Here is a 27,185-nt window from a genome sequence, read left to right on the forward strand (position 1 = left end):
AACATCTCATTTCTTTGTGAAACAATTTTTCATCAAATCATAAGTATATTATTAACTTTCATACAATAAAAAATAAAAAAAAATAAATATTAGAACAAGATAAAATTATTATATGATTTTTTTTTTAAAAAAGAAGAAACAATTTTTTAGTAAAAAAAAATAAGTGGGTCTTGGATCTCACCCAACCCAAATAACTTTTAAACCGGGTAATAACATCTTAGTTATTTGTGAAACACTTTTATCATCAAACTCAAAATATATTATGAATTTCTTTATAATAAATAAAATTAAACTCCAAAAAAGTATATAAATATTAAAAACAAATAATGTAAAACAGCCCCCGTAACTCATCAAACCATTAGTATATTATTAACTTTCATAAATATTTTTTATAATTAAAAAAACAGTTTTATAGTAAAAAAAATAAACGGGTCTTGGGTCTCATCAAAACCATATAGATTTTAAAACGGGTTATAACATTTCATTTATTTGTGAAACAATTTATTATCAAACCATAAGTTTATTATTAACTTTTATACAATAAAAAAATATAAATTCAAAAAATAAATAAATATTAGATCAAATAGTATAAAACAACCCCGTAATACGAGGATAAAAACTAGTATATAAATATATGATAGGGAATTGAATGAGAATGCTCTAAAAATATAAAGTATGTTTAAAGGGGATAAATAAAAAAGTATATATGATCTACTAATCACATGACCTCTATGAGCCTTACGGATTATAGAAACTAACTAACAATAAAAATTGCATACGTATCAATGGAGTAATTTAAATGTTATAGAACTGTGATCGTATTTAACTTATTTTGAAGGATCTGAACAATGTTTGGAACTTTTATACATTTGCTTTCGGCAACGAGACTTAGTTTAGACGAATATTATTTCATTTGTTGAAAATTAGCCTTTTAATGAGTGAAAATATAATGTGGTTAATGACTAAACACGTTTATATTTAAAACAAATATATAATGATCAATAGAACTTTAAAGAAGGGTACACATGATTTTATAAGTTTAGAAACCGACCATATGTGATAATAATAATAATAATAATAATAATCATAAAAAGAAAAATTGGATTCTAATAATCCATACTATCACCTGACCAATATTAATCCCAACTAACAATCTAGCTAGTGTTAATCCCAACTTTCAACTTTATTACCAATAACGATCCCACACTAACGAATCGTTAACTCCGTTTGTTTTTAATTACAAAAATGATCCCTATTGTTTAGACAGAGAAAAGAAAAACATTGAATCATTATGGAATATGGATATATCAGATGCGATTCTCAATTTCTCTGTAATTCCAGCCACCATAACCACCGGCCGCAACCACCACCGACCACAGCGCATCACCATCATTGTTTACTTTCTTCCTCGTGCACATGTGCTAATCAACTATATGAGTAACTCTGATGGTGATAATTTAATATCAAACTTTTGCTAGTTATCAGCTGAATCTAAAATTTAAATTTAACACAAAAATGTCTTGAATGGAGAGAATCTCTAGACGTTATCTGTAAAACAAAAATCCCTAATTTAAAACCAGAAAAACCCTAATAATTTCACATCGTCGGGCACCCCTAACAAGTTCCACTAATCGCCACCGTTGACGGCGGAGAAAGTCTGAATCGTCAATTCCTTTCGTTGATGCTTCAAATCCGTCGACGTCCGTGCATATTGTAGAAATCCACCGGCTTGTGATTTTGGTCGTTGAGCAAATTCAAAGGAGCTCAGAGTTCAGGCAAGTAAGAAAGAAAACGGTGACAGTTGTGTTGGTCAGAAATAGAGAGAAAGTGAATCGCAGATCTGTGATAGATAAATTTGTAACATGTGTAAACAACAGGGACAGTTTGTGTAATTAAAAATAAACGGAGTTAATGATTCGTTAGCATGGGATCGTTAGTTGAAAGTTGGGATTAACACTGGCTAGATTGTTAATTGGGATTAATATTGGTGTGATAGTTTGGATTATTAGAATCCAATTTTCTTAATAATAATTGTAATACTCGGAATTTTTTTAACAATAAAATAACAATTGTCGAGTACGGCAATAATTAAAAGTGTTAGCGTCTGCTTAAACTGGTAGAGCGTTAATGACAAATAATCTAACGTTTTCAAGTAAATATTATTAGAATATATAACTTAAATATAGTAGTTATAAGTTTAGGGTTAGTTAAAACAAATAATAAAGTAAAAGGTTTGTTGTGTAAAAGAGGAAATAAATTGCCGTTTCTTAAAACCGAGTTTGAGACATGCACCGATGGTCATCTACGTTTTTCTATCCAAAACTAATTTTGGAGTTATCCTAATCTCAAAGCTAAACCATTAAATCGAAAATTTGGGCCTTTATTACTCCTTTAAATATCATACAATCAGAAACCCTACAGCAGCTTTTGATTGTGCTCCCTGCTTTACCATCGCACCACCACCACCACTTTACAAATCGCCACCATTACCGCCGCTGCCCTCGACCCTTTGCCGGATCTGTTGAACCACTATCAGGAAACCACACCGCATTAAACCGCCACTCGGGGAAATACAACGATCGGCATCTCTGCCGTAATCGAAGCCGTTTAACTTATGATTTCTGTACCCAGCCGTAAGCGTTTGTGTTGTGCCGGCGCAGCCGCTGTCTTATTCCTTAGAATTTGTTATCGCTCATCCGCCGAGGTACTGAACACGATCTGTATTTCTGTTTCGTCTGTGTTTTTAATATATCTTAGCCGATAACTCAGTGATCGTTGATCAATTTCCCACGACGTAAAACCTTGTTTAATTAGAAGTTTTTGTTAAAATCTAAGTTAAATTACACAAAAGGGCTCATGAATGTTGTATAACCTGTTCGTAACATAATAGCCATAATGTAACTGATATGAACTTTTTTTATATATATCTGGTATGAATAACGAGTAACCAAACTTAGGAATGATTAAGTAAACTAAGAGTTTTGTTGGTTTCAATAATAATGTGAGTAAAGCTAACTTTTGTTCCTTTATAATAAGCAGGTAAAGATTTAGTGATTCATAACTATATAATGAACACATATATATTTGAAGCTAAAAAGTCCTTGGATAATGAATAAACTGATCTTATGACAGTGACTTTCAACAATAAATTATGAATTTTAAATGGTATGTCGTGGGTGAAAATCAACGAACTAACCGGCCGATGCAAATTAAGTTGGTGTCACTAAATCAAAATGTAAATAAACCGTAGGTTCTCATAATTCTTGAAGACTAGCCAACTAGTTTATTTTTGCTTGATATTAAGGTACAGTTTCTGGTTTCTGTCGCTCATAGTATACATTATATTCCGTTACTTCGTTACGGTTTCTGTTTTCGTTTACTTATAGTATTGACTCTATTCCGTTACTTTGTAGTACGGATTTTCTTTACGCGACAGTTATATTTTGAGTTCAGTTATTTTAATATAATATATTTTAGTTATATGTTTTTAGTTTTAGTACTTTGTTACCCGAGCAATTTCTGACTTGTCGTTGGGGCGTCAACGGCATGACACTTGTCGTGACGGTGCGTAATTAAAGTTCACGGCGTCTCTAACTAGTACTTGTGAAGTATTAGGGCCACTTAGGGGCGTATGGATCGATCCTAGTCATGTTCTGATTTCTGTTTCTGACTTCTGATTTCTGGGGGATGGAATAATGCGTGTACGCCACACGTACCATCTCATTGGTGCATGGAGTAGCTAACTGTGTACCCCTCTGTTTCTGGATCTGGGTGTTTCTGTTTACCCGACTTATTTTGTTATTATTATTGCATCATAGTCGTGTAGTTTAGTATCTGTATATGCTTCTGTTATAGTTCTGATATGTTTTAATATGTTTATATATATTTACATCTGATTATGTTCCGATCGTATATCGGATTTTTGGTAAGCGTTTGTTTCTGACTTGGTGTTGATTCTGAGTTTATATCCGAATCGGGTTTTAGTGTCAACTTTGTTCAGTTTCAGTTCAGTATGTATATTTCTTTACGTAAGTTCGTCTTTACATGTACTGTTGTTCTATCCGTTACTGGGCAATTTTTGGCTCAGCCGTGTTTTCTTTGTCTGTGTTTTCCTATTTGTTTTCAGGCAATCCGGGACTCGGGGAATTTTAGTGATGAGAGAAAATAATGGAGTTCAAGCTTTTAAAAGTTAATTTATTTTGGTTTAAGAATATGATATAGGTTACATTGATTTTTGTTGTATTTTAGATTGTGGCATTGATTTGATATCTGTAAAAGTGACACGTCAGCCTGTTCCGGGTTGGGATGTTACAATAATAATAATAATGTAAAGCTTTTACAGATCCAAGTTCATAATCCTTTTGCTAAATCACATCAACTTTATAGGGCAAATCATTTTATATGCTTAGGCTCCTAGCTAGTATATATGTAGTGCCCCTTCCACTAGTGATTTTGGACTTTAAATTAGCCGCTTGCTCCCAAAAGAGAAGATTGCCATTACTAAGAAGCACTCACATCACAAATTGCATATGTTAATCTAATATATTGACTCTCCATTCCATTTTTATTTTGTTTTTTTTGTTTTTGTGATTCTCATAACTTATTTGAGGATTTTGTAATCCATAAAGGTTTTGGTCTCATAATTAACAATCATGTCTTGTATACACCTAAAAGAAAAAGCGAAATATAAATAAATTTCTCATATATTTTGATCCCAAAAGACGAAGGTGTCATCATAAGAGGGTAACCCACCTTTAAGTAATATATGACTATATTAATGAATAATGATATAAGTTATTAGTAATCAAATATAAAAGAGTTGATTTGTCATTCTTAGATGATGAGTTATATCATCCAATATATATGGGTTAAAAATTGAGATTATAGTGACGATAACCATACCGATGACACCTTGTCGATTGTAGGCTTTTTAAAATTTTAGGGTTTTGACCTTTTGTTATTTTCCCTGACGACATGTCGTCATCATAGCTTAGGAGAGATTTATAAAAATAACCCGACATTTAAAAAAGGTATTATGGTGACATATTGTCATCATAGCTTACATTATTTTTTTTCTTTCTTTTATTTTGAATTAAATGTCTATGGCGATGACTTTTGCCACCAATAGAGCCGACGCTATGGCGACGAACTCATTGACGACCGCATGTCGTGGGGACACCGACATTTAGGGTCTATAGTGACGACTCTTCTGTCACCATATATAGCCTCAATTTCTAGCATGATGGCTTTTAGAACTATGGCTAAAAAATAAGTTTTACTTTAATAATATAGTGAACCGTACTTGTTGTTCATGTGGTTTGTCCAAATACGCGGTTTTAGTCGAATAGTTTCAAGTTTTCAAATTTCCGTCCCAATGGTCTCATTTCATTTACAATTAAACCCGAATTCACTAATCTCGTTAAGTATAGTCGTTAAACCTATCAGTGTGCCCTTCACGTGAGAGGGACAGTTTTGTTCATTTTTATTATCCAAATACACATCAGCCCCTCACGTGAGGGGGCTTACGAATTAGGACTGAGGTTTATCTGGAGAGAAAAATGACAAAAATGCTCCTCACGTGAGGAGTATGCTGATGAGTTTAACGACCAGACTTAACGTGGTTAATTAATTCGAGTTTAATTGCAAGTGAAATGAAACCACATGGACGAAAATCACAAATTTGAAACTATTGAACTAAAACCGCATATTTGGGCAAATTAAAAGAACAAAACTGCAGTTAATTAATCTTAATAAAGAAACTGGACGTGGATTCTTCCTCCCATTATCTCGGAGTGTTAGTTGATCAGGGTTCTCGAATTCAGGATTTATTTTTCTTAAATGGCGTGGCAAATCGTATAAAATTTGGATAGAGGAGGAAGAGAAAGAATGGATTTCAAGTTTCGTTGAAGGTGCTGATAATATGATGAGTCAGTCAGAGGATGGTTGTGATCGGAATCCGGTTGACATGGAAATTCCAGTGGTACCTCCGGTCAGCGATAATTTGGAAACTGAGGATTTTTCGACCAATGATCAAGGAGAATTTAATGCTGCAATTAATGGTGGGAGTTATGAGGAGAGATTACAGCTGGATTGTTTGGAAAGGAATGATTCTCTGATAAATAATTGTCTTGACCGAAGTCAACCAGTATCTTTTAGAAATAACAAACGTAAGAAAGACAAAAAGAAAAATAGGGAAGTGGGACCAGGCTTCTGGAAGTGAATACTTGAGCAGTAACGATCGGCCCAATAAGGGGTCCAAAGTCACTGAGGATCCTTTTGGGCTGGAACCGTTTATTTTAGCCCATGACCATAATGTGGTGAAAAATAGAGGAGAGGGCCCAATTTGCTCTACTAACCCGTTTCAGGTATTGGTGGATAATCTGGAACAAGACGAAGAAGTCACTGATAAGGAACAACTGATTAACAACAATTTCGAAACTACCACTTCAACAGAAGTTTTGAATCTGGAGATAAGCGAAATGGAAGCAACTATCGAATTTGGAGATCGGCTAGGGACGAACTTACAAGGGTTCGAACAGCTTATTGAAGAATCAATTGAAGGTGAAAGGCGACAAACAAGTTTGAAATGAATTTCTTGTCCTTGAATGTTAAAGGCATTGGGTCGGTTGGGAAACCGGCTTGGGTGAAAAAATTGGTGTCTAATCATAAAGTAGATGTTTTGGGTTTACAAGAGTCGATGTTGGCTGATGTGGGTAACTTCGACATAGCTTCGGTTTGGGGGAATGGTGGTTTTGAAGCTGATATAGTTGGGGCCAGGGGTAAATCAGGTGGCCTTATTACTGTCTGGAACAATAGGAAGTTTAAGAAAGTGTCTTCTATTAAGGAGCAACACTTTCTTTTGGTGTCCGGTAACTTAATAGAAGATGGGTCTTTGGTTAACATTGTGAATGTCTATGCGCCACCGAAGGTTGGGGAGAAAAGGGTGTTATGGGATAGCCTTTTGGGTTTGATGCAGGGTAAGTTGGGTATGTGGATATGTTTTGGAGATTTCAATTCGGTTAGATGGGTGGAGGAAAGAAAAAATTCGAGGTTTAATGTTAGAGCGGCTCACGATTTTAACAATTTTATTGATGAAGCTTGTCTCCAAGAATTTAATATGCAGGGAAACAAGTTCACTTATTTGACGAGTATTGGTGATTCGATTAAGATGAGCAAGATAGACAGGTTCCTAGTTTGTCAAGATTTTTTTAACAGATGGCACAGGGCTTGTTTCAGGGCTTTAAACAGGGAATTATCAGATCATAACCCGATTTTGTTGACAGTTGTTGATACTAACTATGGGCCCAAACCATTCAAATGGTTCGACTCTTGGTTGGACAGGGATGATTGTTTTGATGTCGTTAAAAACGCTCTCTCCAATGCTTATTATGCGGGTCTTGCAGATATCTCCTTATTTAAAAAGCTTGCTGAGGTAAAAAGGGAATTAAAGAATTGGTGGAAATGTGGGTCGACCAAAGAAGGGGAGGAGATAAGTCGGCTTCAGAAGGATATATCTCGGCTGGAAAATAAAATGGAAGACAAGGCTCTTGATGAACAAGACTTATGGATTTGGGAGGAGAGCAAGAAAGAGTTGGCTAGTTTAACGATGCTGAAAAATAAAGATTTGAAGCAGAAATCGAGAGTGAAGTGGGCCTCCTTTGGTGATGATAATTCGGCTTACTTCCATCGTTGTGTGAATGGGAGAAAAGCGGCTAATATGATCCGAGGGGTTTTGGTGAATGGGAAGTGGGTTTCAAAACCTTCTTTAGTTAAGAGAGAAGTGTTGCGGTTTTATAGAGAGATGTTTAAAGAAAAGCACGTCAGCAGATCAGGTTTAGTTTGTCCTGGGTTGAAAAAAGTATCCGAAGAAAATATTAGTATGTTGACTGCTCCGTTTTCGAAGGGTGAGATCAAAGACGCCGTGTTCGAGTGTGGGTCGGATAAGGCTCCAAGTCCTGATGGATTTAATTTTCGTTTCATTAAATGTTTTTGGGAGGACTTAGAGGAGGATTTTATGCGGGTTTTTGCCGAGTTTCATGACACGGGTATGATCAGCAAAGAGTGCAGTTTGTCATATATTACATTGGTCGCTAAAAATAAAACGCCTTTGGGTTTAAAGGACTACAGGCCTATAAACCTGGTTGGGGTTATAAATAAGGTGATATCGAAGGTAGTGGCTCGCAGGACTAAGAAAGTGTTGGGAGATGTGGTTTCCGATTCACAGTCGGCTTTTCTTAAGGACAGACTCATCCTTGATGGTCCCCTTGTCCTTAATGAACTTGTTGGTTGGATGAAGAAGGTGGGGAAAAAGGCGTTTCTATTTAAGTTAGATTTCGAGAAGGCGTATGACAACGTGAATTGGGAGTTCCTCATCTCCATCATGCAAAAAATGGGGTTCCCGGATAAATGGTGTTCATGGGTTAGAGGTATTATTCAATCTGCTCGGTCCGCGGTTCTAGTGAACGGGTCCCCGACGTTCGAGTTTGATTGTAAAAAAGGTCTCCGACAAGGCGACCCCTTGTCCCCTTTGTTGTTTGATAGTCATGGAGGCTTTGGCGTCTTTACTATCTAGAGCGGTTCAGTTGGGGGACATTGAAGGTATTTCGGCTCCGGGTGATGGTCCTATTATCTCGTACATGTTGTATGCTGACGATGCTCTCATCATGGGTTCTTGGTCCCCCGAGAATATTGTTCAAGTTACAAGGCTGCTCCATATTTTTCATATTGTTTCCGGGATGAAAATAAACGTCCACAAGTCGTTTCTTTATGGCGTGGGGATTCCGGAAGCCGAAGTTAGAAGTTTGGCAGACTCTATGGGATGTAGCGTTGGCGTATTTCCATTTCTATACCTGGGGATTAAATCGGTGCTAACATGAACCGTATCTCCCATTGGGATACGGTGATTGAAAAGGTTAGAAGCATGCTGCAATCTTGGAAGGCGAAGGTCCTCTCCATTGGAGGTCGGATCACGTTAATAAAATCAGTGCTTGCGAGCCTACCGGTTTATTATTTATCTATATTTCGAGCGCCTAGTACTATGGTAGAAATCATTGAGAGATTGACGCGAAAGTTCTTATGGGTTGGAAATAAGGATGGGAAAGGGGTTCATTGGGTTGTTTAGGAAGTTGTCACGAGACCAAAAAATTTCTGGGGGTTGGGTATTTCTAAGATTTCCGAGGTGAATGCGGCGTTACTGGTAAAGTGGGCATGGAGATTCAAAAACGAGCATGAGAGTATGTGGCGAAAAGTTATTATCAGTCTTCATGGAGGTCGCAATAAATGACCAAAAAATGTCACGGTTGCTGCTCGTTTGAAGACAGAAGGCGATCAGACATCGATTAAGGATCTTTGGCAGCTGGGTATGACTTCCGTTGAAGGGATTTCCGAGGTTCAAGATGTGGCTTACATGCTTTCGGTCGTTCGAATTACTAAGGTTGTTGACTGTTGGTTGTGGGATCAAAACGCCAACAACGGCTTCTCTGTGGCAACAGTTAAAACGGCTATGCGTCAAAATGCTTATGGGCATCCTGGTCAAGGAATGCGATGGGAAAGCTGGGTGCCAATCAAAGTTAATGCGCTAGTTTGGAGGCTGGAAAAAGAGAGAATCCCTACACGGGTTGAACTGGTAAAACGGAAATTGAATTTGCCTAGTGTAAATTGTCCGATGTGCAATGTTGGTGAGGAGACAGTCAACCATATTTTTGTTGCGTGTGGTTTTGCTTTCGGTGTTTGGAGCAAGGTGTGGAGTTGGTGCCGCCTAGTTCCGGCCTCTAGTAACACTATCGAAGACTTGAAGACTTGGCAAGATTTCTCCTCAGTGGCGGGTAAAGGTAAAAGGATTGTTCGATGTGTTATTATGGTGACATGTTGGGCTATTTGGAAAGAGCGAAACAAGAAAGTCTTTCACAATTCGGACCCGAAGGTAATTAAGGTTGTGGCGGTAGTTAAAGCTATGTCGTTTTTATGGTTAAAGGCTAGATCGAATATAGATAAGATAGATTGGGTCAAGTACCCCTTGTACATGTTGTAATTGGTTTGTTGAGGGGGCCTTAGTTTTGAGGTCTCTCTCGTTTTTTTGAATGAAGTTTAATATTCAAAAAAAAATTTGTCATTAATGCAAAACATGAGAAAGGTATGCCATTCTTTTATAATTTCATGTTGCATATTGTGAAAATAATCATTAACATCTAATGTATATCCATTTACGTGCCCTATTAGCTTTACAATAATATACAGCGATAATGATCCTAGGTCGCTAACGCGTCGTCATCATTAGGGGTGTTTAAAAAAATCCAAACATGTATCCGAAATATCTGAAAATTTGAATCCGAATTATCCGAAATTTTGGATATCCGAAAATCCGTATAGTTCGGATATTCGTACTATCTAATTTTTTTTAATTACTAAATTATGAATATTGATTAATTATAACTTTTGGATAATTTGGATATCCGAAATATTTTTAAAGTAGTTCTTTAATTTTTTTATAATTATTACTATTTTCGGATATCCTGTCATTATCCGATTTGATATCTGAAATTTTGGATTCGGATATCCAAAATATGGTGATGTTCATTTATTTAGTTCCGAAATTAAAGTTATTTTTAAAAGTAGTTTTTTAAAACTTTTATAATTATTATTTTTAGATATTCGGTTCATTATCCGATCTGATATCCGAAATTTCGGATATCATAACTTCGGATTCAGATTCGGATAGTGAAATCCACTATCCGAAAGGTCCAGATATCCAAAATCCAGGCATCCGACTTTGAACACCCATGGTCGTCATCATCTTACAGGTCCACGTGGCATCCTTCTATTCGAACACATGTTCATTTTGACTATTTAATATAATCATAAACTGCCGAAAGATGGCTAAAGTTACTAAAGTTTCATTTTTGTAAAGAAATTTAAGACATGTTTGTATACATACTTTTAAAAAGGTAAATGGCAAGTTCAATGATTCCCTCGTACCTATAGGCTATGTATGCCAAAATGTAGTATTGTCCAAAGGCCTACCTAATGATACAATATTCAAAAATCATAAAGATTTCACACACGTTGACATAATCCAACAACCAATGCTTCAAAGTTCAAATGCTTTATTTACAAATGAAATGAAAGTATTCTTGTAAGCAATTAAGTTAAAGAAATGATTAAACAAAATTTCAAACCGCATGAACCATCAATGCAAATGCAAATGCAATGGCTATGGTGTCTTGTGCTCATTATGATCTCATCTTCTATCTCACCACTTTATGCAAGTGAGGATACCATCACCATAACCAAATCCATTAGTTCCAACCAAACCTTAATCTCAGAAGGAGGTAAGTTTGTATTAGGCTTCTTTACTCTAAACAACTCCACCAACACCTATTTAGGGATATGGTACAACACAATCCCCAGCCTAACAGCCATATGGATTGCCAATAGAGCATCACCAATACCCAAACATTCACCATCCGCATTTCGCCTCTCAGAAGACGGAAACCTTGTGGTTTTAAGTGGAAGCACGGTCATATGGACATCGAATGTGTCGGTTAATGGCTTGAACATGCACTCAGCAAATGCAGTGTTGTTTGATAATGGAAATCTTGTCCTTAGACATGGTGAAGAAGAAGTTTGGCATAGTTTTGATCATCCAACCGACACATTCGTCTCCGGCATGAGAATTAGCTCAAACAGGAAAACGGGCCGAAAAATGGTTCTCACGTCATGGATCGATGATGAAGATCCATGACCCGGGCTGTTCTTATTAGGGATAGATCCAAATAGATATCATTTATATATTATGAAGGAAGGCAAACTATATTGGAGAAGCAACGTCTACGCGGCTCCTTTTTCGTTTGCGAGTGGATTTGTAAAATATGGACAAGGATTTTCAGGATATTTTAGTTTTGGTATGGAAGATGATGAAGTTTATGGTGTGTATAGCGTGTCTTCAAATTTGGTCACCACACGGTTCACTTTGGATCCCAGTGGGCGGCTTCTGCTAACAATATGGATGAAAACTAGATGGTTAGTTATATTCCAGGCGCCTTTAGTTACATGTGACTTTTATAGCCATTGTGGTCCATTTACAGCTTGCCATAATAATGAATCCATTTCACCCTGCAAGTGTTTGACCGGGTTTGACCCAAAATCGCCCAAAGAATGGAGTTCAGGAAATTGGGCAGGTGGGTGTGTGAGGAATAAGCCGTTAAAATGTGACAAAGGAGACAAGTTTTTGAAGTATGAAGGTGTGAAACTACCTGATTATGCAGTTAACATGGGGAATAAAAGTGTTGTTGAATGTGAAATCGAATGTTTTAAAAACTGCTCATGCTTAGCTTATGCTTATGAAAATGTGACATATCAAGTTACAATAGTTTGTTTGAATTGGTTTAGAGAGCTTGTGGATATCTCAACAAACTCGGGTACGGGTCATGATCTTTTTGTTCGTGTACATAGGTTTGAACATGCAGCCGATGATGGAAAAGAACATGCTTCGGTTCACGTAAGGAGACCGTTGATTGCAGGTGCTCTCGCGGTTGTTTCTATAGGAATGCTTCTTATGAGTGTGTTTGTGTACTTATGGAGAAGAAAAAGGCTCATAAGAAAAGGTGACAGTTGAATACTTGCAATCTTTTGTAAGATTTTATCCATTCAAGATTACTAATATTATGATTTTTGCAGAGAGAATAAAGAATGAACTGCTTGGCTTTGATTCTGTGAGCACCCCCTCCGGGGATGCACATAACAATACCGAGCTTGTGTCATTTAGCTTAAAGAGTGTATTGGCTGCAACAAGTTCCTTTTCAGTTAAAAACATGCTTGGTGAGGGTGGGTTTGGCCCTGTTTACAAGGTACATCTCTTAATCACCAAAAAGATTACATAACAAACACACTAGTTTTTATCTCATTAGATTTCAATTGTTAAAATGAGAAAGATTTGTTACGATGCAGGGCTCATTGCCCGAAAACAGACATGTAGCTGTTAAAAGACTATCAACAAAATCATCACAAGGACGCGATGAGTTTATGAATGAATTAAAACTTATTGCAAAACTTCAACATAAAAATCTTGTTAGATTATTAGGATGTTGTGTTGAAGGAGATGAAAATATTTTAATGTATGAATATATGCCTAACCGAAGCCTCGACAAATTCATCTTTGGTACATTTTATGATTTCTTATATACATTATTTTGTTACATGAAGAAACGTGGATCGACTCGCTAGTAGACGATCGGCTTTCCTCGGGTATGAGTATGCTATATCACCGATGGTTCTCCGGAGTATGAATTCTTCTACCTACAAAACGAGCAGCACCGTGAACTTACCCCTCAGAAAGGGACAGAGGGGTCCTCTTTGGGGTAACCCTCCGGTGTGAGAATAAGAGATTGTAGGAGAAGATAATAATCTGAAAGTGAGTAAGGATTTAGAGTGTATTTTCTTGCTTACCTCCCCTTGTGGAGGTGGTGTGGTATTTATAGTGTTAGGGTTTCCAATGATTGGGCTCAGACCCAATTAGGGCCTTTTTGGCCTCCTCCTATTGCTTCGCGTCACGTGTCCTTAGGACACCTGGTGCTTTTTCATTGATTATTTTCTGACCAAGGTATTTCACCTGACCCATGTGCAATCATGTGATAGCACATGTGTTTTGCTGAGTTGTCCACCTTTCATTGGCAGCTGTCAACATCAGCATATTCTTTATTCCTTAAAGGATACCTTCTGGAAGGTTGTTTGATGAGCACAATCATGGTTGTCCTTATATCGATTATGTGCATGTGTGATATGCGCCTATCCTGGGGATGCGCGAAGTCTTCTCTTTATTCTCACGCGCAGATGTTTCATGCGCAGATGTGATATGCGCAAGCATATGTAATATGCGTGAGCATATGTGATATGCGCCACGCGCAGATGTGATATGCGTGAGCATATATGATGCGTGAGCATGTGATATGCGCCACGCGCAGATGTGATATGCGTGAGCATATATGGTGCGTGAGCATATGTGATACGCGTGAGCATATGTGATGCGTGAGCATATGTGATATGCGTAAGCATATGTGATGCGTGAGCATATGTGATATGCGCCATGCGCATAGGTTTTGGCTTTGTGCCTTCATGACATCCTGATTTCAAGTCTCTTGTCTATATCTTGTGGGTTGACCCGCCCCGCTCGATGTTAAGGCGGGTGCATACCTCTTCAAGCCCCCCCAGTCTAATGTGTGTCTTGTCTCGCGCGAGTGAGGTAAGATAGATATTAGACTTAATAGTTTACTCTTTTAATAGGGTTTGTTTTTTCTTTTTTGTTTCTCATATGTGCGTTGCGCGAAATTCTATCCTTTTGGTTGAAATGAATCGTCCATGTACGTGGTTGGTTGGTGCTGACATGCGTCAGAGATGGAGACATGTGTCAGACTTTTCGTGTGCTCGAGGTGCTACAGTTGCCTTTCATGTCTCCTCACACAGTGTCAGGAACACGTGTCACGCTCGTGTTGGCCTGCACCTGCGAGTGGGGACGCGTGAACTCTGATCAGTACCTGTTTCTTTCTCTCTCCTGGGCCTATAAAAGCAAGCCTTTTGAGTTGTTATTCTTCATCTTCATTGTTATTTCAGAGCTCTTTCTTCTTCAATTTTCATTCCGATTAAGAGCCTTTGTCTTTTGCTTCCGGATTTCCGTTCTTGAAGTAACCGCTGTTTGATTCACAGTTGTATGTCTGATAACCCAGACACCACAATCTCCCCCAGCAAACGCCGTGTAAAATCATTAGTTATGTCCACTTTGAAGACGACCGGCAAGGGAAAACGGGCTGCCGAGGCCTCATCGGAGGAGGTGGGGAAGAGCAAAACAGTGAAGAGATGGGATGAGATTCCCTGCAAACTGAAACAGTCTGATTTCGACAATCTCATCGCCTCTCAGGGTTTTCTCCCTGAGTACGGCTGTCTGCTCCCGGCGGCCGGGCAAACGGCGGCAGATCCGCCCACCGGCTATATCTCCTTATACTGTCACTTTTTCACTCACTGTAACCTTCGTCTCCCGATGACAAGGTTTATGGGTGCGCTGCTTCAGTTTTATGGGATTCACATATCCCAAGTCCATCCTTGTAGACTAGTGCGCATGACTCATTTTGAGTTCATGTGCAAAGCTCAGCGCGAGGAGCCCACCCCTCGGCGCTTTCAATATTTTTACAAGCCAAAAATCCAAGATTCTTGGTTCTCATTCATACCTCGCAGTCAGAAGGTTAAGTGCTGCACTGTTTCATTCAAAAGCCTTCATGACTGGTCTGAGAAATTTTTTTATATTAAGGCTGGTGTGATTCCAATCCGCATGACCATGCGCGCGATTACTTCTGCGCCCGCGGATGAGAATGTTCTTAAGAACCCCACGGGCACGTGGGTTAACAAGTTAATTGCTGAACCATCCCCCGCCAAGAATATTTGCGAGGAGGCGCTGGTGGGGGTTGGTATGAGCAAGAGGTGGACCGACAGCGCGACTGAGCCTGTCATTCAAGTTGATGGCTTAGGTGAGTTATTAGCTCATTGCATTATTTCTGCGCGAATATAATTCGTTTTGCTAATATCATTTGTCTTGTTTTATGCAGTAAGCAAGGAATACGTCCACGCCGCCTATGATGAGCATATGGAGGGTGGCTCTGTCGCGCTGGGCGCTGGGGAAGTTGCTTTCCCTGATCGCTTCGATGATATGTTCATCCCTGTTGATTTGGGATTTTGCTTTGACAGCGATGCGCCTGGTAAGCCTTTGTACTTATGCTTATGCCTTTAGAATACCAAATTTGGTTAACATTTCTGTTGCACGTATTGTAGATGCGCTCGAGAACTATGAGCTGGAGCTCGCAGAAGAAGAGGTGGAGGAAGAAGCTGAGGCGCCACAACTCAAGCGCAAAGCTAAAGGCAAAACTGGCGCAGGGGCCAGTAAAAAACAGAAGAAAAATGATGCCCCTGCTGCTCAGGATCCTCCTACTCAAGCGAAGGGACTTGAGAAAACCAAGGGGTTTACCTCCAAGTTTTCCTCGTCTTCTTTGCCTCGAGGTGTGGGCAATCCTCCTGTCCACACGAGGTATGGTGCCGCCACCTCATCTCTTCGCGCGGCGGACAAGGGAAGCGGCGCTGCGCTTGCTGTTTCATCTTCTCCAACAGGTATACTTTGTTTATATTTTGTGGTTTTATGAGCGTGATTCCGATAGAGTTATTAATGAATCTTTGCTCACTCAAATGTTTGTAGAGCCGGCGACCTTGGTGGCTCAACCTCAGGCGCAGCAAGGTACCGAGGCTGCGCCGAAGGTTGCTTTGAAGTCCCCTATTTTACCCTCGAAAAGGGGGAAAATGGACTTCATGGCGATGCTCAATTCGCGGACGGCGGTGCGCCAAGGTATTTATTGCGCTTTGATTTTCTGATTTTTTTTTAGATCAAGTCATGAATCATTTCTCTTTGGTTTTTTCATAGGAATTATAGCTGGTACACAAGCTGCTGGTGGCACTGCTGGAGCCGGCGCCGGCGCCGTTAGTTCTGCTCCTGCTCCTACAAGCACTGAATCTCCTCTCATTGGGATTACTAAGAAGCAGGAGACCATTTTACGCGCTGATCTAACGGCGTCGAGACCTCCCTCACCTCCTCCTGCGCGCAGCCCTCCTCGCGAGACTGTTTTTGATTTTTCCAAGTCGCAGGAGAAAGACCTGTTACAGAGGATGATGAGGAGGTCAATTTTGAAGATTCCGATGGCGGCCGCGCAAGCCCTGTAGCGCCACGAGATTTCGTGGCGCAGCCTTCTCGTGGGGCTGGCGCTGACTTTTCTGCTGGCTCTCCGCAGGTATAAGTTTGTTTTGCTCCGCTATGCGGACTTCCATATTAATGTTTAGATGACTAAAACGTTGCTTTTGCGTTGCTTTGTGTTTGCAGGAAGCCGATCACATATACCGCCCGAGATGGAATATCACTGAGGATAGCTCATTTCAATCCATGGGTGTGTGTGAAGACTTCTGGGCTCACTCTGTGCCTCCGGCTGAAAGGATGTTTCAGGAGGACCGCGCTCGCGTGGACTTGCTCAATGACCACCTTTTTGCTGGGTCTGCGTTCTTTGCTGCCTCCCAAGAGCTTCGCAATGATTATATAAAAGTGCGTGATGCCCTTGTGGAGGCCAAGCAAGAGGCTAAGGTTTCTGCTTGGAATCTTTCTGACGCTCGAGAGAGAGCTGAGAAACTCCAAGCAGAACTTAGCGAGAACCGAGCAAGTGCCAACGCTGCCTTTGTGAAGCGCGGGCATGAGCTGCAGGCTGCGCAGGAGAAGCTGCAGGCGGCAGAGGCGGATGCGGCCAGGTACGCGCGCCGAGCGCGTGACATGGAGTTGAAGGCAGAGGCGCGTGATCAAACTCTTGTGCAGGCTATCACTGACAAATCTTTATTAGAGAGTGAGGTTGCGCGCCTGAAGAAAGAGCTCGAAGCTGCGCGGGCAGAAAAGGATGAAGCCCTGGCGGCAGCAGCGTCTAACAGTGAAGAGCTCGATGCTGCGCGAGCGGAAAGAAATGAGGCCTTGGCGGCAGCAGCGTCCGACAGAGAAGAGCTAAAACAGACCAAGGAAACTGTTGAGTTGTTAAACTCTCAGATTCCTGCTCTTGAGAAGTCTGTTTCTTCCCTCGCGCAGGATCGCCAATGGCTAGTTTCACAGGGTGTGACTCGTTGCGCTTACGCGATGAAATACTCAGACGAGTTTCAGACCCTTGTGATGGATTGCAATGCTGCGTCGCGCTTGGTGGGTCGAGCTGAAGGGTTTAAGGATGGCTATGAATATAGCATGCTGAAGAAGAATCCATCCGACTACCCTTATCAGCTCGACGTTGTCTGCGCTGATATGGCCGAGGTGGGGGAGAAGTACTTGAATACTCCAATTCCCATCCTTGAGCAGGTATTTTAACCTTAATGAGTTTACCTTGACTTATTTTCCTAGTCTTTTGTACTCATACTTTTCTCTATGACTTGCAGATAGCCGCGCTTGCTGACCAGCCCGATCTCGGCGCGCTAAAGAAATTACTTGACGAGTGTGAAGGGACTGGTGGCAGCGATGATGGCGCGGGCAATGCTGCCTCTGCTAGCGGCTCTGGCGTGGCCAAAGGACCTACTCCTGACACTATCGTGATAGAAGACGACTCCATTCAAGACGAACAGCTTGATTATGGTAAGTTTGGAGATGACGAGGAGCGGGCTGCGCCAGATGCTGAGGGAGGGGGTAATGATGAGGACGGTGAAGAGGCTGATGTTGATATAGAGACTTGAAGAGCCCTTCATGTTTTTTTTTTTTTTTTTTTTGTAGTTTTTATCTCATCATTTTGTAAATTTGTAAACTTCTATGTTTTGGAATGAAATTTTGTTTTTCCCTTATTTGCATCTTGCGCATTCCCAATTCATCTCTTTATATTGCATGTGTTTGCTTGTTGAATATAAGATATGCTTGCACATTGAAACTTGAACAAGGTTGTAAGGAAATTATTTTACTTAGTCCTTGTCATATTTCAAGTTATTTTGCAATATTCCGAATATGCTGACACGTGCTTTGGCATTTCATTATTCCTCTTTTGCGCGACGTTATCGCGCATTTATTATAGGGAATTATGAGTTTTTTAGCCTTTACGTGTCAGTATGTGTTACTCTGATATCCATTACAATCTCATGCGCGACCTCGACCTGAGACCTTAACAACTATGTTTTGGCATGCGCTTTGCCTTAGCTGTGCTTAGGTATTTTTATGGTCTAGCTGTGCAGCATGTAGGATGAATGTTGTGAGTAATTTGAGCTAAGGCTCATATTATTGGGCTAAGGCCCTGAGCTAAGGCTCATATTATTGGGCTAAGGCCCTGACGTTTTAGAGTTAAAACTCGTTAACGCATTTGAGCTTGGAGCTCGCGCATGTATGTTTTACTTCGTTTTATTTTTAGTTTTGATGTCAATACAATGTTGTCATATTGCTCAAAATTAATAAAGAGAAGTGTGAAACATGTATGCAAAAGGTAATAGAACACACATTAAGAGAAAATAGTGCGTATCATTATTCATAATGGCTTAAAAAGCCTTGATTACAAACTTGACAATTTTTACATGAAACATTTTCTAAGCTGTGCTGCGTTCCATGCGCGCGGGATCTTCTTTCCATTCAAATCTTTTAAAGCGTATGCGCCTTTTCCCAATTCTTCCGAGACTTGATAAGGTCCCTCCCAGTTGGGGGACATCTTTCCCGGGGGTATCGCGCGACTAGCTTCATTGTTCCGAAGGACAAAATCATTCTTCTTGAAGTGGCATTCTTTCACGCGCTGATTGTAATATTTTTCTAGTTTTTTCTTGTATTTGGCTTCACTGATGATAGCCGCCTCTCTGCGCCCTTCAAGTAAGTTGAGATCCAACCTCCTTTCGTGCTCGTTATCCATCTTACTCATTATGAGCACTCTATGGGATGGGCATCCAATTTCTGCTGGGATCATTGCCTCCGTTCCATAGGTTAGGTTGAACGGGGATTCGCCATTGCTGGTTTTGCTTAATGTCCTGTGCGCCCACAGGACATTAGGTAGCTCCTCGACCCATGAATGGGATTCTCCCTCCAACCTTTTCTTCAGCCCATTCAGCAAGCTTTTGTTCGCGCGCTCCACTTGGCCATTCCCTTGAGGGTGGTATACTGAAGTGAAGACTTGGTTGATGCGCAATTCCTTGAGCCAACTGGATATCTTCCTGTCAGTGAATTGTTTGCCATTGTCGCTCACAATTTCCATTGGCAGGCCAAAACGGCATATGATGTGGCTCCAAATGAACTGCTTCATTGCCTCGGCTGTGATTTTTGCTAGTGGCTTGGCTTCAACCCATTTTGTGAAATAGTCTACTGCCACTACCAAAAACTTTACTCGCCCTTGCGCTTGTGGTAAGGGACCCACAATATCGATTGCCCATTTGTGGAAAGGCCATGCGGAGGTCACCGGAATCAAGTTGTTTTTTGGCCGCATGGTGTTTGGCGCATAGCTCTGACACGCTTTGCATTTTTGGATCTCTTTTAACGCGTCCAAGTACATGTCTGGCCAATAGTAACCTGCGTTCATTGCTTTGGCAACCACCATACGCGGGCCAGCATGTATTCCACAGATTCCTTTGTGTATCTCTCTGATCACATAGCTTGCTTCCTCGGCATCCAAGCATTTCATGAGCGGTCCAAGATAAGAGCGTCGATATAACGTACCATCAAGTAGTTCATAGTTTTGCGACTTGTGTCTTATCTTCCTCGCCTGTGCGCGATCGTCCGGTACCTTTCCCTCCTTCAAGAATTCCATTATTGGAGTTATCCATGATGAAGGTGTTGTATGAATTACAAGGACAGACTTCGCTCCCACCGACGGGTTGCTCATTACTTCTACCCTGACATCTTTGCCAAAGTGATCGAAGCTGGTTGATGCCATCTTGCTCAGCGCGTCGGCAGACTTGTTTTCACTGCGCGGAATATGTATGATTCTGAAGAAGTCAAATTGCTCGATGAGTTTTTTCGCCTGCTCTAGATACAGAGGCATGGTGTTCTCCTTGGCATCATAAAGGCCATTGACCTGTGCTGCTACCAAGTATGAATCAACATGGGCCTCTAGCTTTTTAACTCCGAACTTGTGCGCGATGCGCAGACCAGCCTGCAGGGCTTCATACTCAGCTTCATTGTTGGTGCTCTTGAAATCCAACCTGATTGCGTAAGTATACTCATGATTTTCTGGATCCACCAGTTTGAGGCCTGCGCCGGACCCTTCGTTGTTTGAAGCTCCATCAGTGAATAATCTCCAAACATTTTCTTCATTATTGGCTTGCGTAGGGTCTACCTCGCGCTGGGCCTCTTCAATTTTTCCTTCAGGGATTTCTGCAATGAAATCAGCTAAAACTTGTCCCTTGATTGCTGGACGAGGTTTGTAGGTGATCGTGTGCTTCCCTAACTCCAGCGCCCATTTTGTCAGCCTTCCTGATAGCGCGGGACGTCGCAAGACTTGCTGGATGTTGTAATCAGTCAGGACTTCAATGGGATGACCATTGAAATATCTATGAAGCTTGCGCGACGCATGTGTTAGTGATAAAACTAACTTTTCTATGATGGTGTAGCGCGTCTCAGGATCTGTCAGCACCCGACTTACATAATAGATTGGTGTTTGGATTCCCTTGCGATCCACCAACAACACTGCGCCAATGGCGCGCTTTCCTGCTGACAGGTACAACGTTAAAGTTTCACCAGGAAGTGGAGCTGTGAGCGCAGGTAGATTTATCAGACATTCTTTTATCTCACTGAAAGCTTGCTCGGCCTCGGGCGTCCACTTGAATTGGCTTTTCTTTAAGCAATTTCTCAATGTGTTGACGAATGGGGTAGATTTGCTTGCATGGTTCGCTAGGAACCTGTTAATTGATACCAATCTACCATTCAACTTTTGAACTTCCTTCATGGTGGATGGTGAGGGCATGTCAAGGATAGCCTCCACCTTCTCTGGGTTCACCTTGAAACCATCCTTGGTGACCATTACACCGAGAAATTTCCCTTCTTCTACACCGAATGTGCATTTGCTCGGGTTGAGCTTCATGTTTACTTCCTTTAGGCGCCCAAGGGTTTCTTCGATGTCTTTGAGCATTTGTTTTTCCTCCCTGCTTTTAATCACCAAATCATCCACGTAGACTTCTAAGTTTCTCCCAATTTGCTCGTTGAAAACCGCATCCATGAGTCTTTGGTAAGTGGCTCCTGCATTCTTCAAACCAAAGGGCATTTTTGTGTAACAGAAAACACCCTTGTCAGTTCTGAAGGCAGTCTTGTCCTCATCTTGTGGTGCCATTTGAATTTGGTGATAGCCCTTATAGGCGTCCAGGAAACATTTGAGTTTAAATGGCGCCACAGAGTCCACCTTCGCGTCAATGTTTGGGAGGGGGTAACAATCTTTTGGACATGCTTTGTTGAGGTCCTTGAAATCAATGCACATCCTCCATGACCCGTTGCTCTTCTTTACCATCACAGGATTGGCTACCCATGTTTGGTATCGTATTGGGCGGATGATATTTGCGCGCAGTAGATCTTCTACTTGCTCATTCATGGCCTTTGCCTTCTCATCCCCCATGACTCTCTTCTTTTGAGCAATTGGCTCTACAGACTTGAACGTGTTGAGAGAATGTTGCGCCAGGTCTCGCGGAACCCCAGTCATATCAGAATGTTGCCACGCGAAGACCGACATATACGTTGTGAGCAATCTTTTCATTCTCAACCTTGTGTCGTCTGATATCGTAGCTCCAATTGTGATTGTTTGCCCTGGGAATTTTGGGTTGAGAATCCATTCCTCCGGCGCGTTGTTTGCCATTGGAAGTCTCATTCTTCCTTCTCGCGGTATACTTGTCACTGCGCACAAATGATCTCGGTATACAAATGTTACACCTGTTGGTGTTGGGAACCCCAACGCGCCGTGCGATGGTGACGGTATGGCGTTGAATTGGGCAATCGTTCCTCTACCCAAGATCATATTATGGCATGAAGTGGTGGGCAAGACCAAGAAGTTGACAATTTCAGCTCGCTTGTGTTTCTCATCCCCCATAGTTAGTTCGAATTGTATCTGACCTAGGGGGTGAATAATTTCATTTGAGACACCCGAGATTGGTGCATTCAAAATTTCGAGCCTTGCTTGGTCTGCTGGATCCAACTTCCTGAAACATTGCTCATACATGATGTCTGATTCACTGCCGGTGTCCACCAGGACTTTTGACACCTCATAATGAGCAATGTGTGTAGTGATGACTAGAGGACTGCTGATAGACGGGCCTCCTCTGATTCTTGGGAAGATTACTTGTTGCTCGCGCCAGTCTCCTTGGACTTGCGCGCTTCTCTTTCTCGATCTTTGCCCTTGCCTTCCTCCCTCGGCTACACAGATTCTTTTGAATTTTTTACTGGCTGAGGCTCCATCTGGTTGTTCATTCTCTGGTCTTGGGTTTTTCACCAGGTGAGCCAACTTTCCTGATTTCACATCTCTTTCAATCGCATCCTTCAAATGGTGGCATGCATCGGTGTTGTGCCCTGTGGACTTGTGAAACTCACAATACTTGCCACTGTTTGGTGGTCCCTTATGGAGTAATGGCTTGGGGCTTTTAAACTGGACATTCTCTGTGCTTAACACTTGTGAAGGCGTTTTGGTGAGGGGAGTCCATATTCTTGGTAGAGGTCTGTTAGGCTCTCTGCCGCCTTCCCTCTTGTCACCCTCTCCGCGATTACGAATGTCTTTTTGGGGCTGGGGTGAACTTGGTTGCGCTTGCTTTTCTGCGGGAGAATAATTGGTTTGTTGCAACCTGGACCATACGGAGTTTTGTTTGCCCCTTCTTTCATTGTTGCGTGGTGCTTCTGTTTGATGCCCTCTATCTCTTGCTCTGTCTTGGGCAATTTGTTTTTCATTTCGCGCGAAGACTCACGATGCTTCCATAAGCTTAGCCCAAGTGGTTGGCATGCCATATCTGCTCACGAGAGCTCTGCGGAGTTGATCACTGCGCGCACCTTGTATAAAGGCCACGCGCAAGAGTTGTTCAGTGATACCTCCAATTGCAAGAGATTCTTGATTGAAACGAGTTATGTAGTCTTCAATGGTTTCATCATTCCTGCGCACGCAGTGCATGATGTCATCGGGGTCGCGCGTGTGTCTGCGCTGCTGTACAAAGTGAGCCTGGAACTTCTCCAATAGCTCTTCGAACCCATCGATTTGTCCAGTCGGCAAGCTTTCGAACCAGACACGCGCTGCGCCCGTGAGGCAGCGAGCAAACATGTAACACCATGTTGGCATCGTCCAGCTTTCTAGGTTTCCAGTGTTGTAAAAACCTTGTAAGAAATCGTCTGGATCTGTTGTGCCATCGTACTTGCCCAAAACACTTGGCATCTTGGTTTTGTGTTGAATGGGAGCCTTCGTGATGCGCTCAGTGAATTTTGAATGCTTCACCAAGATGGCTGGCCTATATGGTGTGGTTACGTCCACTTGCCCTCTCGCTGGTGGGTTGTACGGTGTGTATAGATCCATATCGGCTTTGGCTCCATGCGCTATGTTTATGTGCGCGCGGAGCTGTGAGCCTCCTGCATGAGTATCTCGCGTCTTCCTCATGCTGTGCACTTCTTCATCACTAAAATCAGCGTGTTCGGTGTGAACAGAGTGACCATATTCCGGCGCGCTAGCCCTTTTTGTTGTTCCCTGAATGGTTTGCTTATCAAATGCGAGCCTTTGTGTTAAGTCGGCTAACTTTTTGTGTTTGACCAGCTCATTGTATTTGTCCATTAAACGCCGTTGTTCGTTTATGAGCCATTCTTTAGGGTCATTGGTTTCAACTTCTGGACCCATTGGTCCTTTTTGTTTTGTACCAGTCAGATTTTGGAACGTGAGATCGTCTGGAGGAGTTTCAGTCTGGCTATGAGGTGTTGTGATGAAGGGATGGTTACTGGTGGTGCGCGCAGTATCACACGGCGCCCTCAGAAACTGCTGTCCCTCATTAACATCCTCAAGCTCATTATCCTCCAGAACTTGATCGCTGTTTCGAACACCAGAAACCATGGTGAAGATTTTCAGAGAGAACTGATGAGATAGTGGTTTTGTTGCCGTTGTAACAGGTGATGGCGCCAATAAAGAAACGTGGATCGACTCGCTAGTAGACGATCGGCTTTTCTCGGGTATGAGTATGCTATATCACCGATGGTTCTCCGGAGTATGAATTCTTCTACCTACAAAACGAGCAGCACCGTGAACTTACCCCTTAGAAAGGGACAGAGGGGTCCTCTTTGGGGTAACCCTCCGGTGTGAGAATAAGAGATTGTAGGAGAAGATAATAATTTGAAAGTGAGTAAGGATTTAGAGTGTATTTTCTTGCTTACCTCCCCTTGTGGAGGTGATGTGGTATTTATAGTGTTAGGGTTTCCAATGATTGGGCTCAGACCCAATTAGGGACTTTTTGGCCTCCTCCTATTGCTTCGCGCCACGTGTCCTTAGGACACCTGGTGCTTTTTCATTGATTATTCTCTGACCAAGGTATTTCACCTGACCCATGTGCAATCACGTGGTAGCACATGGGTTTTGCTGAGTTGTCCACCTTTCATTGGCAGCTGTCAACATCAGCATATTCTTTATTCCTTAAAGGATACCTTCTGGAAGGTTGTCTGATGAGCACAATCATGGTTGTCCTTATCCTGATTTGGATAAGGATGTGATTGATTATGTGCATGTGTGATATGCGCCTATCCTGGGGATGCGCGAAGTCTTCTCTTTATTCTCACGAGCAGATGTTTCATGCGCAGATGTGATATGCGCAAGCATATGTAATATGCGTGAGCATATGTGATATGCGCCACGCGCAGATGCGCCACGCGCAGATGTGATATGCGTGAGCATATATGATGCGTGAGCATGTGATATGCGCCACGCGCAGATGTGATATGCGTAAGCATATATGGTGCGTGAGCATATGTGATACGCGTGAGCATATGTGATGCGTGAGCATATGTGATATGCGTGAGCATATGTGATATGCGCCATGCGCATAGGTTTTGGCTTTGTGCCTTCATGACATCCTGATTTCAAGCCTCTTGTCTATATCTTGTGGGTTGACCCGCCCCGCTCGATGTTAAGGCGGGTGCATACCTCTTCATTACACATTGCTAAATTATATTATTTGTTGTAATTAGATCCAAGTGAGAGTGTTCATCTTGATGGGAGCAAACGATTCAAAATAATAGAAGGGATAGCTCAAGGACTTCTTTATCTGCACAAATATTGAGTAATTCACATGGATCTAAAAACAAGCAATGTTCTTTTGGATGAAACAATGACTCCAAAAATTTCTGATTTTGGATTGGCAAGGATTTTTGGGATGAACCAAATTGAAGATAAAACCAACAGAGTTGTTGGTACCTAGTAAGTCCAAAATTCTCCTAACATCAAAATTACAACTTAACATTTGTATTACAGGTAGCAAAATGAGCTGGCTAAAGTAGGTTGGGCAATGAGTTAAAACGAATCATTTTTGTACTTGTTAAAACGCCCTGGGCCAGGTTAACTGAAAACACCTTTTATTCAGAAAAATTAAGTTCTTCAAAAGAGAGTTAGTGGCTCAAATATGATTGCAAAAGTATAATAATAATAATAATAATAATAATAATAATAATAATAATAATATTTTGAGAAACACAATTCAAGATAGATTTATGTATTGAATATTCAATTTAGGTGACTTTCGACATGTTTGACTCGTTTCTTTTTAAGCAATTTGTATCAGAGGTGGTAAAGTGGACGGTTAATGTAGGTTCGGTAATGAGTCAAATGTTGAAATGGGTGTGTGCCAGGTTAACCCAAAACACCTTTTGTTTAAAATTTATATATATTTTTATCCTCTTTTTAAGTAAGTTAGTGGTTCAAATATGACTACAAAAGTGTTATTATGATAATTATCTAATCTTTTGAATAAACTATTTAAAACATTTATGTACCGAAAATACACTATTAGTGACTTTCGACCCGTTTGAACCCGTTTCCTTCTAATTTATTTATTATTTGATATTATCCATTTGACCCATAAATGTGTAGAAATTTGTCAACTTCGGTTCATATCGTTGTTTTGTAAATTACAGCAGATATATGGCACCCGAATATGCATTGCATGGGCGATTTTCTAAGAAATCTGATGTATATAGCTTCGGGGTGTTACTGCTAGAGATTGTGACTGGTAAAAGGAATTCCGGTTCAGATTACACAGAAGATGCTCTTACAATATCTGAATGGGTACTTTATTATTATTTTTTTGGGGTTCTTCTTTTCTTTCAGTTATTACATAATAATAGTTTAATTTTGAGGTTTCAAAATCATTTTTAGGCATGGGAAAAGTGGATGGAAGGCAGAGGTGCTGAGTTAATTTATCCTTCCATGAGGGGCACTTGTAGTGTTCTACAGGCAGTGAAGTGTATTAATGTTGGACTTGTGCGTGTTCAAGAAAACATGGATGACAGACCAACAATGTCAGAAGTTGTTCTGATGTTGAGCAATGAAACTGCAACTGTACCTTTGCCTAACAAGCCGGCTTATACGATTCATAGGCGCTCTCAGATGTCGAGTAATCACTCCAATAATGAAGTTACAATGACCAAAGTAGAGCCAAGATAGCTAGAGATGTTGAACCCTATGTCAAAGTCA

At 41.1% G+C, this 27,185-nt stretch overlaps 2 protein-coding genes and 1 pseudogene across 2 annotated transcripts; all 3 read left to right on the forward strand.

Moving 5' to 3' along the window:
* The first annotated feature begins 9,361 nt into the window (after positions 1-9,361).
* On the forward strand, positions 9,362-10,030 carry LOC143592712 (uncharacterized). The gene has a single exon (XM_077072587.1). It carries the CDS (start codon positions 9,362-9,364, stop codon positions 10,028-10,030), a length of 669 nt encoding a protein of 222 aa, XP_076928702.1.
* Positions 10,031-11,188: 1,158 nt separating this feature from the next.
* On the forward strand, positions 11,189-11,740 carry LOC143592799 (S-locus-specific glycoprotein S6-like). Its single transcript, XM_077072646.1, has one exon. The coding sequence runs from the start codon at positions 11,189-11,191 to the stop codon at positions 11,738-11,740; it is 552 nt and encodes a 183-aa protein (XP_076928761.1).
* Positions 11,741-11,791: 51 nt separating this feature from the next.
* On the forward strand, positions 11,792-27,155 carry LOC143592893 (G-type lectin S-receptor-like serine/threonine-protein kinase At1g11330; annotated as a pseudogene).
* Positions 27,156-27,185: the final 30 nt, after the last annotated feature.

The sequence above is a fragment of the Bidens hawaiensis genome, unplaced genomic scaffold (assembly GCF_021521415.1).
Source record: "Bidens hawaiensis isolate Kalapana, Puna unplaced genomic scaffold, B.hawaiensis_p1.1 tig00000190_1, whole genome shotgun sequence".
Taxonomy (NCBI): domain Eukaryota; kingdom Viridiplantae; phylum Streptophyta; class Magnoliopsida; order Asterales; family Asteraceae; genus Bidens; species Bidens hawaiensis.